The 13,184-nt window shown below is 39.7% G+C and overlaps 1 protein-coding gene across 2 annotated transcripts in view; it reads left to right on the top strand.

Moving 5' to 3' along the window:
• The window catches only part of MYRIP (myosin VIIA and Rab interacting protein), a 216,088-nt gene that overhangs the window by 153,471 nt on the left and 49,433 nt on the right, over window positions 1-13,184 (top strand). Inside the window, exons 3-7 of one of the 2 annotated variants that reach the window (XM_059818657.1) lie at window positions 6,299-6,435; window positions 8,105-8,185; window positions 8,806-8,903; window positions 9,245-9,325; window positions 10,923-11,072. In XM_059818657.1, the coding sequence (XP_059674640.1) occupies window positions 6,299-6,435; window positions 8,105-8,185; window positions 8,806-8,903; window positions 9,245-9,325; window positions 10,923-11,072 (547 nt within the window). Of the gene's footprint in view, window positions 1-6,298; window positions 6,436-8,101; window positions 8,186-8,805; window positions 8,904-9,244; window positions 9,326-10,922; window positions 11,073-13,184 lie in introns of both variants that reach the window. The other variant, XM_059818658.1, reaches the window with a different exon arrangement.

Below are 13,184 nucleotides of genomic sequence, written 5' to 3'. Positions count from 1 at the left end.
AGACGGTGTGCCTGAGGCAGCATAATCTGGATTAGCTGGAGTGTCCCAGAAGACTGATGTGTAGCATAGTGCCAATGCAGCCGGAGGGTGATGGACGTGCAGCTCCCCGGGGTGGGCAGGGCTTCGAGGATGTTAGTCCTACAGCACTGGTCACCTGCCTGTGGGGGAACATCATGGTTAAAGATAAGAATATTTAACTGCAGCATGGCTCTGTCTCCTGCCCAGCAGTGTGGCTAAGGAGGTTGGCTTTGGAGGGGTCCTATCCACTGGTGTCCCAGTTCTGGCATAGGTCAACAGGCAGTCTTCCCCTTGCTCTCAACCCCTCCATCTCTTCACTTATGGCTGAGCCTCCAGGCAGTTCAAGGAGTCCTTGGGAGTGCTTTGAAAGAGTGAAAACTAAACATTGATGTTGCTTTTCCACTGAAAATGTAAACTTCTAATATTTCTTCAGTTTGATGTGGTTGTGTTGCATTTTGGCATCTCCCACGGAGCAGCAGTTCTGATCTGTGGATAGGCCTGTATTTCACAGGTGGGTTTGTTTGACTTTCTAAATTTTAATTACTTAATTTAAAAAAATTGTCACATCCACAGAAGTAAAAAGGTCCAGGAATTGTAAAGCAGCTCCCTTCCTGACTTAATCTAGCCAATTGCCAAATGCAGGTCTCGAGTGACCAGAGGTTGGATGTTACACTAGGGCATAGGCACAGCAGGAGAAGCACAGGGTGACTATTTTTAAAGCCTTCTTCCTTCTTTTTTTCCCAGATAAATATTTATTTTCAGCAACTGTTTTATTTGGTTTCTAGTGAGCTTGATTGGTTGTTAGCTGATCATCAGTTGTCTGAGAAATTGCTGCGGAATGTCTGCATTTCAGGGCTGAGTAGTGCTGATGCCCATTCAAGTAGTTGTTTAATGATGACCTTTTTTATGATGGACATTACTTTAGTGGGTCTGCTACTGGGTCCTTTTTATTATTTCCTGTTTTACAAAGTAAGAACCAAGGGGAACATCTGACAACTAAGTTATAAAACCCTGAAGAACTGAGTTTATAATGAAAATTGCAACCAACCCTTAAGTCTGCTACTAGTAAATGCAGTGGTAATGCTGGACTAATTGGGGGGGATGGGAATGAGTTTAACATGATTAAAAAGAATGAACAAGTATTCGAAGGAGCACCTTTTCCTGTCAAAAGGAAGTATAAAAATTATATTTAAAGATATTACTCTGTGATTATTACAGTCATTATATACCCAAGGGTCATAAAGTCAGATTTCCAGTGTCTTAACATGTTGTGGCCCATCGACAGAATCAGGGGGGCTACAGGGAGGCAATAGATAGTGTCATTTATCCTACAGAATGATTCCCATCATTCTGGTAGAAAGGTGGCAAAGGGTAGAGGAGTCAGCCTCAGGAGGCTCAGCTGGGGCTCCAAGGGCATGCCTCCACCTCAAGTGAATGTAAGAGGCTCTAGCAGGGTGGCATGAAACTCATGTCTAACATTTCACAATACATATGTGGAGGAGAGCTCAGAAATAGGAATTGTTCAGCATAACTGTTTGTACAAACCATTGCTGATGTGCAGGTGAAGTTTATGGCTCTGATTTTGGAGTCAGATTGAGGGGCTAGAAGAGTTTACTGGCCTGGCTGTTGGCACAAAGCTATGGAAGATGCGCTAAGATAGGAACAGAAAGCTGAAAAGGAGTCTTCAGTTTCCAGTGCAAGTCAACAGCAAGGAAACTCCAAGTGATTATGTATTCACTCTGACATTTAAATAATCTAAATTCAGATTTCCAGAAGCACCTCCTGACTTACTGAGCTGCAGTCTAGTTTCTGTAAGTGACAAGTTCTTCTTGTGGGAGAAAACTTCTCACAAAGTTCATGGAAAAGTGTTATAAAATGCTTCCTTGTAGTTCAACTTGCGTTATGAGGAGAGATTAAGGTCATGAACATTAATTTGGTACTACCTTTTAAAGAAAATTTATTGCAGAAGCTTCATATTGCCTTTAGACAAAGTAAAACCTCACAACTTTTTAGAAGAAAAAAAAAAATTAAAATGGTAAATCAGTCACTAAACAACCTTCTCCTGCGTTGAGCACTGAATACTTGTCATCATGCGTGAGTGGCGTCTTTCACGTGACCTTCTGGCGATCGCTGCTAATAATGAGAGAGACGGTTCATGTCCTCACGCTCCAGCACAGCTGATGTACTTTTTTTCTCAGGCGAGAAATTGAGCATTTGGGTGCTGCAGGTGAGAAGTGTACTGAAAACTGCTTGTAAAGATTTTAATGGGCTTATCCATTGCTCTTACGATGCTACTTGATTAAGGCAAGCACACTGCTGCACTAAAAACAAAGACTGGGGCTTTATAATACTCGTTCAAGTTTTAATGTTATTAAACAAAAACTGTCTGCCTAGCTTTCACGCTTTCTAGTAAGGCAGAATTTTAAAATCACAGTATTCGCCTCTGCTAAAAGCACATCAAAATGCAATTCAACTCCATGGCAATATTATATAACATAAATAATGTCCTTAGCCTTTAAGGTTATTCAGCAATAGACACACAGCAGTCTTTATGGCACAGCAAGAGAGAGAAATGGCTTCAACCATTCCTGCTTCTTTAAAATGCTTACAACTAATATCCTTTAAGTGTGAACTTCCATTTCAGGGAGGGAACTTGCACACTTTCTATTAGAGGTGTTAAGGGAAGTGTTTCATTGAAACAATTTAATGCTAACGCTGTCATAGTCCTTTTATTATTCTGGACTCATGGACCACTTTTGCAGAATACAGCTTAAAAATAGAGGTCAACATTAAAGGATTTTGAAATAAGGCGAAAATGCTCTTATTTGTCTTTTGGGTGGGTCCTTTACTTTAGTATCCATAAGAGAACTACTCTCTTCTCCAAATCCTTTCTCCCCAGGAGGAATCAGCAGGGACTTTGTGACTTATTTGGAAGTTAAGAGGCTGAAAAGCTTCGGAGGAGGCATTGTAATCTGCTATAAAATGTGTGCAGGACAGAAGCATAGATTTGGAGTTGTTGGTAGCTCTCCAACATAGGAGAGAAGCATGAGCTGATTAGATTACTCACAAAATGTTAATCCTGCAGCAATGAGGAAATTTTTAAAAAAATCCCAATCTTTGTGTTTACACCAGATTAGCTAGTACAAAGAGGCAAGCACATCTTCTTTCACTGTTGCTTTGAGATGTACAATCTATCTCTTTGACTCTTCCAAAGTTCACATACGGAAAATGTTATCATTACAAATACAAAGCCTGTCTATAAAATTGTGTTAGTTGCAAAGCAATGTCTCGCCTCATTAAAAGATCAGTGCTGTTAGCTTTCTGTTTTTACAGAAACAGTATTGATCAGACCCAGAAAAACATGGTAACATGGGGAAAAAGAAGGGGAAGCAGGCTTGCAGTGGGTCCCATCTCTTGTTTTTTCCAAAGTTGCCAGGTCAGCATTCATAACTGACTATCTTAACTCATACAGTTTGTACAATGAGATAGGTGACTTTCTGCTTTTGGTACCTTGTCACTCAGTCTGAATATTAAGAACAGGTCTATTTGGCTTCCAGGAAGATGACAAGTTTAGCGTTTTGAGCTAGTGGAGCTGAAGTTGCTTGGTAAACCTGCTAAGGTAGTTGATAGGGATCCTGAAAGCCCTAAAGCAATGTGTCTGAGGACTCACAGTGCTGTGAGTCTGCCAGTGGTGATAGTGCTATTTTGTGGACAGTGTGGAGAATACTGTGTTCACTGGACAGAAGAGCATCCTTCCTGGCCAAAATCTCCTGCTAAGCCGCTTCCAACCCAGTTGTGCAGATTTAGTTTTATCCATCATAATGATTGTGACTCCATGCTATTGACTGAAATCTTACGCTCCCAGCACCTGTAGAAACTCAGTGGACAAAAGTGAATCAAATTCAGCAAGCAGAAGACATAGTGTTTGTTCCTTTCTGATGCAATTTCCATGAAAGCAAATGGTTCCAGCCCACAAAGAAAGCAGGTTCTCAAAATGCCAAAGAATTGCGGGTTTGGGAGAGAAATTTGCCTCCATGCACAGACTTATCACTGTGCCAGCAGCCAAGCCCTGGTCAGTGGGTCAGGACTTGGAGAGACATCATAACAGATTTCTTGGTGGCAGCATTAAAGGAATTCAGAAATCTAGTACTTTACAGACAGACCTAGGCATGCTTCCCATTGCTTGGGCTCTATCACCAGCCACTTGTGCTTCATCAGATGTCACTCGTCTGTGCCCTGTGTATAAGGGCTTTTTCCAGAAAAAAAGGATTTTTGCCCCTGTCACATGTTAGTGATATTTGTAGAATGGTGAACATTGGAACTAACCAGCCTCCTGGGAACCATAGTTAGGCTTGGGATATTACTGTGCAAACAGATAGTAAAGGGCTAATACTCTTACATTATCTCTAAACATCTCTCCTGCATCTAACTGCTGACACAGCATACAGAAAAAGTATGCTTCTGTTCCATTATGTGCTTTTTCTTCAGTTTTTGTCTTCAGCAGAGCAACTAACATAACTTCACGAGTTCACAGTTTGAATACGATAGGCTTCACTGATCTTTATTTTTAATTTCCCACTGCTGGTGTTTGCTACTAAACGCTTTCCAGTGGTGACAGAGAAGTGGACTATCTCATGATGTTCTGCTTTACGTGAAGTGGATATTCCTTTTTAGCAATATGTTGAAACTCCAAAAAATATGGAGCCGGACTGGAAGCATTTTGTTGAAACACCAGGCTCCATATTGTTCATTATCGAGTATCTCCTGAGGTTCAGTGCCAAGTAAGAACCACACTGCTAGTCTCTCAATAGGTGGTATTTTATTTGCTTATGAAATGGTGTGTGTTAACCAATAATTGTGGATTGTCACTTGCTTTGCACATCATAAAGAAAAGTCCAGAGCCCCTGAAGGAAAATTTAAAGGTTACAGTGGGGCTTTCATTTTATTTTGTTTTTCACCCACGACCCCAGGTTTAAAAAACGGAATTAAATCATCTGAATGTCTTCAAGTCTGGAAGTGCTGAGAGTCCAGCACTCGTGATAGTAACATCACTTCTTTAGGGGTTCATATATTGACACTGGACATTAACCTTAGCCTTTTGTTTTCTAAAATCTTGATGTTAAGAATCATCTCTTTGCTTAATTATGTAACAAGCTCTATAGGGCTTATAGTCCCAAGACCCCAATTTTTATAATTATTACAAAGGGGACATTACCTATACTAACGACTGTTTTATATGAAATGTTTTCATGTCCTAGAAAAATATCTTGGTTCCTGCAATGTAAGTGCAGTAAATGAATTAAAAATAAATTACTGTGGCAATGTGCAAAGGAACAAATGAGCTCAAATGGGGAAGCAAACACTCAGAATTAGTTCACGTTCACTGGCTCAGACTTCTTTCTCCTTCCAGGAGGCTTTTGGGTAAGTCAGCTTTAATTTATAGGTGGGCCCCTAGGATCCCCCTCTCCAGTGACACCTTCGATAGGAAAGGTACCAGTCTGCTGTGGGTTACCCTGCAGTAACCTGTGGTTGTGTTGCCTGGGAATATGGTGCAGGTGGTCTACTACCCACTACTGAAGTAACAGGTAGAGCAAGAGCCCTCTGCCATGTGGAAGAGAATACAGTGCTTGACAGTATCTTGTGGCTTTATAAAAGTATATGAGCTCTGGGGACAAACCCATTAGGATGAATTATTGACATCAGTGATGCTTATTGTTACCAAACTGCAGTTGTGAGTCCTTCCCCCCCAAAAAGGTTGTCTGCCTACTGTTCTTTGCTCATTCTGCTTTAAGGTCTTCTAATTAGGCTTTGTCTACTCTATTGGTTTCCCCAAATAAAAGCAGTGATATATTTTTATGAAAATGTTATGGTTTGTGGTGCATTAATGGGCTAATGTTCTTACCTTATCTGTAAATCTGTGTAAATAAAGGCTATTTTTAAAACCTTCCCGTGCTGTTCCAAGGCTTGTTTATATTTTTCAAAAGGCTGTAGTGTTGGCATTATAATGTAAAAGGGGAGAGCACCTCTTCTGATGGTAGCAAAACCAAATAAAACCTTGAGTAATGCGAAGCAGATATTTGCTCGTGAGTTACCTTTTTTTTATTTTGCAGCTCAGTATACCAGATACTTGCAAAGTACAAACAGTAAAGAAGTATTCAGAAATTAATATGTTTACGCTCTGAGGCCTAAAAGATCCTTTTTTACATAAAAGGATCGTAAACTGTTTATGTTTATTTGTTGTAGAATCATTCCAAATATGTAGTTTCTTTTTCTGTTTTAGGCTTCTAAGGACCCAGTCTCTGGATTGGTACTATAATAATGTCAAAAGCCGGTTTAAGTGCTTTGGAAGTGCTAAAGTCCTGAAGAACTTATACAAGAAGCATAGACTGGAGAGTGGAGTTTGTCCTGATGTAACAGGTAAGAACAGCTGTGTTGATTTCTTACTAGCTTACTTACTTTAATACACAAGCTGAGACGATGGAAATTCTGAGATTATTTCAAAAAAGATGTCTTTAAGGCTATTTTTTTTAAAAGAAATACCTCAGTGGGGAGAAAAAAGAGGTGAAATGTCTAGAGACCTGTTTAAACGTTCTTTGAATTCTTAATCCAGTATGCCAGTAGTACAGAAGAACTGCTATCTTCAGTCCGTAGAGTATACTGCAGTTTTTATTCTAGCCCGTGTTCCAAAATTTATCACAGTTCTGAGTAGTTGATGAATAAGAAAATAATTTTGCATTCAACATTTGGCTTTGGACCACATTTCCATAGTGTTTGAAGCAGAATTTGGTTAACATGGAATACATTCAGTATCCAAGTTGACCAAAACTTAGATTGTCCTCATTTAGAGTTTTGCACGCTTAAGGATCTGAAACTGGCCACATCTTATTTTTGTATTGATGTTTGTAAATTGTTTAAAAAATGCCAATTAAGTATTGGCATCACCCTTTTAAATGAAAGACATGATTCTCCCTTAACTATGGTGTTAGAATGCATCACCCCATAAGAAGAGTAATTGGAGCTATAACATGGATTAGAAGAATTGGCGTTTGGTGTCATAGTGGTAACTTCAGCAAATTACTCAAAACACAGCTGAATTTTGAAATGTCATTGTATTTATTGGACAGGATACTTTCCTAAGGTAATTCTTCTGAAATTTGTACAGAGACTGTAATTTTTCTATAGTCTTTACTTTGTCTTTTTCTGAAATATAGGCTGGTAAGTGGCCTCTCTAGTCCTGAGTGAAAATTTTAGGTGTTTCTCATGAATATTGGCATAAAAGCTTCTAGGGAGAAGCAACCTATGCATTAAATTCTGATTTATTAGTCTTTTTGCTTTCTCTGTATCAAATTCATTTTTCTAGAGAAGATTCCTTAACAGTTGGGAACAAATATGTATGAAGACAAGAAAATCCGTGTCCGTGAGGGCAGAAGTGGGACAATGGAATTAAAAACTGTGGGCATGGATCTTTCAGAACTTTACTATGATGTGTGGCCTTTACTTAAGCCATGGTCTCACTGAATTTGTCCTTGAATGGAAGTGTGAACAGTGCAGTGACAAGTTGCAGTGGCATGTGCGCTGTTTGTGAGACCTTTCTAAGGAAGGCCTTTGAGTCTAAATGTCATTGCTAACTTTCTTCTACTCTCCATCTAACTGTTAGGTAAACCTTTTGTTCCCTTTGAAGATGAATACTAGTATACATGTCTGGGTTTTGGCTTATTTATACAGCATTGCCCTTTAAAATGTAGAATCTGTTTCAACTCCAAATGTCATATTAAAGGCAAATTCCCTGTACTTAACTTCTGCCATGCAAGTTTTATACCTAGTAGCTTCTTCCTCTCTCTCTCTCTTACTGTACAAATAGTTTTCTCCATCCAAAATGAATGAGAGGTCTTTCGTAGAAAAACAGTCATGTTTTGTATAAAAACTCCTGCAGTTGTGGTTTATATAAAAGGTAGAAGGAATTTTCCGGTTATCCCTCTTTGTGTGCAGTGTCACCGTATATTGAGTGAATATTCTAATCTAATAATGCCTCTGCTGTTAATGGGTACTTCTTATACTAAAGCATGGTACTGTCTTTTTTGAGCAGAAGGAGGTTTTTTTGAAGGAAGCTTTGAAAATGAAGGAAGCATTTGTGGCAGTGACTCTACATTCTACCGACAGACAGAAGGTATGCTGCTAAAAACTCGTTTGATTAAAACACAGTCCTTACACTTTGAATTACTGGACAAATAGCCTAGAGTGCTGGTAAGTCTTGTTCACAGATCCAACAATCTTTTAGCTGAAACATTTAGCAAGATACTAAAAATCCTTTCTGTACCATGCTGGGATATCTTGCTTCAGTATTACAGCTAATAGACGCTTATTCTAGTGTGATTTTTTTTCTTAATGTTCAGGTTTTGTTACTTCTCTCCTGTTTCCTTTCTTATGCTCGTATATTTTTTTCATTATCTTTCTTACATTCTGTTGGTGTTTACAGGAAGTTTACAAATTTTCTTCCTGTGATTTCCTCCTAACTATTTTACTGGATTCTGAAATAAGCAACACAAAAATACTGTGTTTTACTGTAATTAATATTTACATTTAAGAAGTAACGTAGAGATTGAGACAAATTTATCTATCTTAAGGTGTTTATTTGACTGTGCATAATTATGGATTGGGGAAACGAACTTTGTCATGAACAACCTAAGATTTCAATATATGTCCAGAATATGAGTCTGAATTTTGGAGGTCATTATGCAAAATGTGTATATATAAAGAACATGGTGGGTTTTCTTATTCTTCACTTAGGACACAGCATGATGGATACCCTTGCTGTGGCCTTACGTGTTGCAGAGGAAGCAGTGGAAGAAGCTATTTCTAAGGCAGAGACCTACAGTGACAGCCTGGTAATATTTTCCAGAAAAAATGTATTGATTTAAATAGAACAATTATGTTTCTTTTAATTTGGGTAGTGGTACAAAACCAGGTAAATACAAAAGAAAACATAAAGAAGTAGTGACAATGTCATGCCATACCTAAAGAGTTGGGTGTGGGTTTTATGAACTTGTATCCAAGATGCATGTTGCATTTCAGAAGGTGACATGCAGTGTAAGTACCTGTAATTTGTACCTGTAATTTCTTCCCACAGTGCCAACAGGGCATATTACCCATTTTCCTGATCTATACCATTTCTGTGGAAAGGCTGTTTTTATGTGATTTTAGCAAAGACATATCCATTTTCATGCAGGACAAGCAGAACGAGGCTTGTTACTTGCAGGAACACAAGGAGGACCTCATAGAAGAGCTGGCCACAACCATTGTGCAGAAGGTATGGCAGGCATTTTTTCCCTAGCTTGCTTAATAGCCAAAACACAATCCTTTAGTCTGGTGAGCTTTGACTCTGCTAGCAGCAAAAATGATGACACCAATGTAGAAGGGAGAGTAAATGACAAGTTGCAACTTCACCTGTCACAGTATAGGCTTAATCAGCTACACCTGACAGAGAGATCAATTTATAAATAAGCTTAATCCAGTGCCTAAACAGATGGCCTACACCCTTAGAGCTGAGAGGTACTACTCCCTCAGGTCTCTGATATCATTGCTTGGAAGAGGAGGCCCCTGCTCGATGGAATTTTACATCTGTACTTCACTTCCCAAAAGGCACAAAGTTTTCCAACATGAAGAAGTGTGGCTCTTGATCATAGCAACTCTACTGAATCCTGCATTTGCAATACACACAAAGAAAACATCGATTATTAAAATAGAATTCTGTTAACGATGCTATGAGAGAGACACCCAAAAATCACCCAAAACCCCTCTGTGTGTCTGATTTATGTGGCTTTTTCCAGAAAGCTCGTTCTTCTCCCTGCAAAGCTCACAGTTGGCACTGACGCAGCACAGAAATGGAGGGCTGGTGGGAACAAATGTCCCTTGAGTTTGCCTGGACAGTCTGGAGCAAGGCAAGACAAGCATGAACAGAGTTCTCCTGAGCTCCCGTGATCAGAAAGTAACCACGCTGCTAAGTTAGTCTCCCTCCATGTGAACTGAACTAATTGCCACATCTATGTATGGGACGTGGTATTTAACAATGTATGGATCACACACCAGAAGAGGAATATGTTGTTTATAAGGCTATCAAGAAAAGCCTGAAGAGCAGCAGCTCAGTGGAAAATAATGTGTCTTCTTTTTTAATAGATGTGAGAAGATTAATTCTGTTTTTCAGATCTTTGATAGTCCAGAGGCTATCTCAGCCAAGCTTGAATTGCTACCACTTTTGTCAAAAGCTGCCTAACAAGATCTTTTGTGCCATAGAATAATATTCTGTAGCTATTTTAAACTGGAGTCAGAAAAGTTGTGGAAATGAAGTGTAGCAGGATATGATCTGTCAGTGTAGGGAGACAGGTAGTCTATATGATCTTCTCTCTCTTAAGACGGTGTAGATTTTCAAAAACAGAAATAGTGCCTAGACACCTAAGACCTCTTTGTTTTCAGTAGAAATGTGTTGAGTGTCATGGGAGCCTTTGAAATTCCCCTCATATCTAGTATTTTATGTTTCTTTGCAAAAATTCTTGTCTGAGGAAATACTTGACACTTAGATGCTGCTAAAGTTTAAAGTGTTACTGTAATAACAGGTTTCCATGTTTATTTAATTCACCTCTGACGTTCCTACAGGCATTGATTATGATTTATTGCATCGATGCTTATGCGCTTGCAAGCAAAATTACTTCAGATGAGAAGAAATGCATGCAAGTTGTCAGAATCATCCTTGCATGAACTGGAGCAAAAGCAAAGGGAAACTCAAATGTTCTTGCTAGGCAGTTTGCCTTGAGACACGGTTAATGTAGTTTTTCTCCATATCGCTCAGACAGTATTTTCCAAGCACCTTTTTTTCTCGCCTCCCACCCCCCCGTCTCCCTACCTTACAGATTATAAAGAAGCAGAAAAGCAAAACTGAGCAGGCGGAGGCTGACTTTGAATGGCCACCGTCCAGGAGCAGTGGCCTGGTGTCTGTTGCTGTCTCAGATCAGAGTATGCTGACTTTTCCAGGGAGCCGCAGGGGGTCCTACACATTATGGGTGAGTGACTTAATACAACTATTGATGTTTTCTGCTGCACAAAACTGGAAGATTGACATCATGGATAAGTATACTTACTGCCTGGAATGGTACGTAGGGACTTGCAGAGAACAAGTGTTAAACCTGTTTCTGGACAAACTGTCGCTCAGTTGCATGTTTTCCTAGCACATCATGGGCCATGGAAGTACATCACAGACATTGTGTTGTATTGGTGAGTGTGTTGGGGAGGACTAAGTTTGTGATATGAGCAGTCTTGCTGCTTGATTTGAATGCTAACAGGACTCAATGCCTGAGTGTTTATTCCTTAAAACAGTTTTAATGCTCACTTAGCTTTCATTTGGATTTTTGCTGAATGTTGTATTTTCATTTGTACAATGTTAGATTTCTGTAATTTTTTTTCCTCATTAGCCATCTTAAAGAAAACAGCCACCACCAACAACAAAAAGTAAACGCAACTTTAGAGCACCATTTATGTCTTGCACTAAAGAGTATTTCCTCCTCCTTCCACTTACTTCTCAGCACAATGCCTTTAGCTCCTGCTATAAAGCTGAAGAAAATCTGACAAGCTGCATTAATAACATTTTAAGAAAAGCAGCAAGGGTGAAAATAAGCTATCGGCTTTGATAGGCTGTTTCACAATCAGAGAGTAAAAACAGTGACAGGTGAGTTCCAGTGCATTTTGATACAGTGGTTTAAGCTGCTGCTCCCAAGTGTCCCACTACTCCGCCAGTAACCACCTCTCCCCCACTGAGAAAAGCCACCAGAATTGAACGTGTGCTGTGCGTTAGTTCTCAGCTAAGTTTGCTAACTTACACTGCCAGTGAAAACAGATTTATGCCAGAATATGAGACGGTGGGCCGGAATTGTTGAGATACAGACTCACATTCTCATCCACCACCTGTTTCCAAATTGAAGGAGTAATGCCTTTAAGCTGCTGCTGTCAACCAAGTGATCACAAGTCAGGGTGAGCGTGTTTAAGCGCTTTGCTCTGTAGCTCCTAGGCAACTTGCTTGTGGAACATAAAAGCCAGGATAGGGAGAGTTAATTTTGTGTCTGGCTCAACTGAGTTTTCTGTGTAGAGTTTAAGGAGAGGACCTAGGGGATTATGCTGAGGGAATCCTCAGTTATTACACCAGAAGCCTCTTGTTCTGCATTTGGACAGTCAAGCTTGAACTCAACACATTTTGAAATTCTGTTCTGAAGTAACAAGTTTGAGTCCCAAATTTTCGCCAGAGGGAGGCTTATTGGTTTGAGAAATAGTAGACTTGGCGGAAAATACTGGGGTAGCAGAAATGTCACGCTAAGGTGAGAAAAGCTGCAATGAACAGCTTCAAAACTCCTGCAGCCATCAATCAGTACTAGAGATCCAGATGTGTACAGTGCTTTATAAGGACTTTCTACCTCTTTACAGGGTCTTTCACCACATTTGTCACCGCTTGGTCCAATTGTCTTCCCACAGTGCTTTAAGGAACACAAATTAATTTGGCCATCTGGTCTGGATTCTGTCACCTCTCACATAAATTCAGTTTCTGCCTTTTGCTTTGCTAGCCTTGTTTTATTGTTTTATTTCATCCTTTGAAGTGCGCATGTCTTTATTTTTGCTTTGCTTTGAATAGAGGAGAATTTTCTTAGTATAACCAGTCACCCTTGGAAAGGTAGCATAGCTCCAGTTGCTCCTGTAGCTAATATTGTTGCAGTTTTGTTAGCCTATTAGGCTAACAGAAATGAAGTCATAGAAGCTCTAACAAAGGGTCTACTGGAAAGCGTACTGAAAGGCAATTTGTGCAGAGCAAATGTAGAACAGTTACAGCCTGCTTGATTCTTATCAACAGCAGTGGAACAACCCAAATTCCTTTTCCTGAGCTTGCTTTCCATTCAACTTTGCTTTCGTTCAGCTACAAATGCTAAGCATGCATCTCTCAGCAGATTTGGAGGACTAAACTGCATCAGTTTCTCCTCTCTATATCATTTGAGAAAGTTACCTTTTCTGCCAAAAGTATTACAATATTTTTTTTTTCTTTCCAAAACAAAACCTAGCTTCTGTGGAAGCTGGCAGAGAGGTCCTATGGCCATATACCCTTACAAGGCAAAGCTCCTTACTCCCTCCCAGGT

This window comes from Gavia stellata, chromosome 6 (genome assembly GCF_030936135.1).
Source record: "Gavia stellata isolate bGavSte3 chromosome 6, bGavSte3.hap2, whole genome shotgun sequence".
NCBI lineage: Eukaryota > Metazoa > Chordata > Aves > Gaviiformes > Gaviidae > Gavia > Gavia stellata.
Note: the sequence above shows the minus strand (reverse complement) of the source record. Positions and strands in the feature narration are given on the sequence as shown.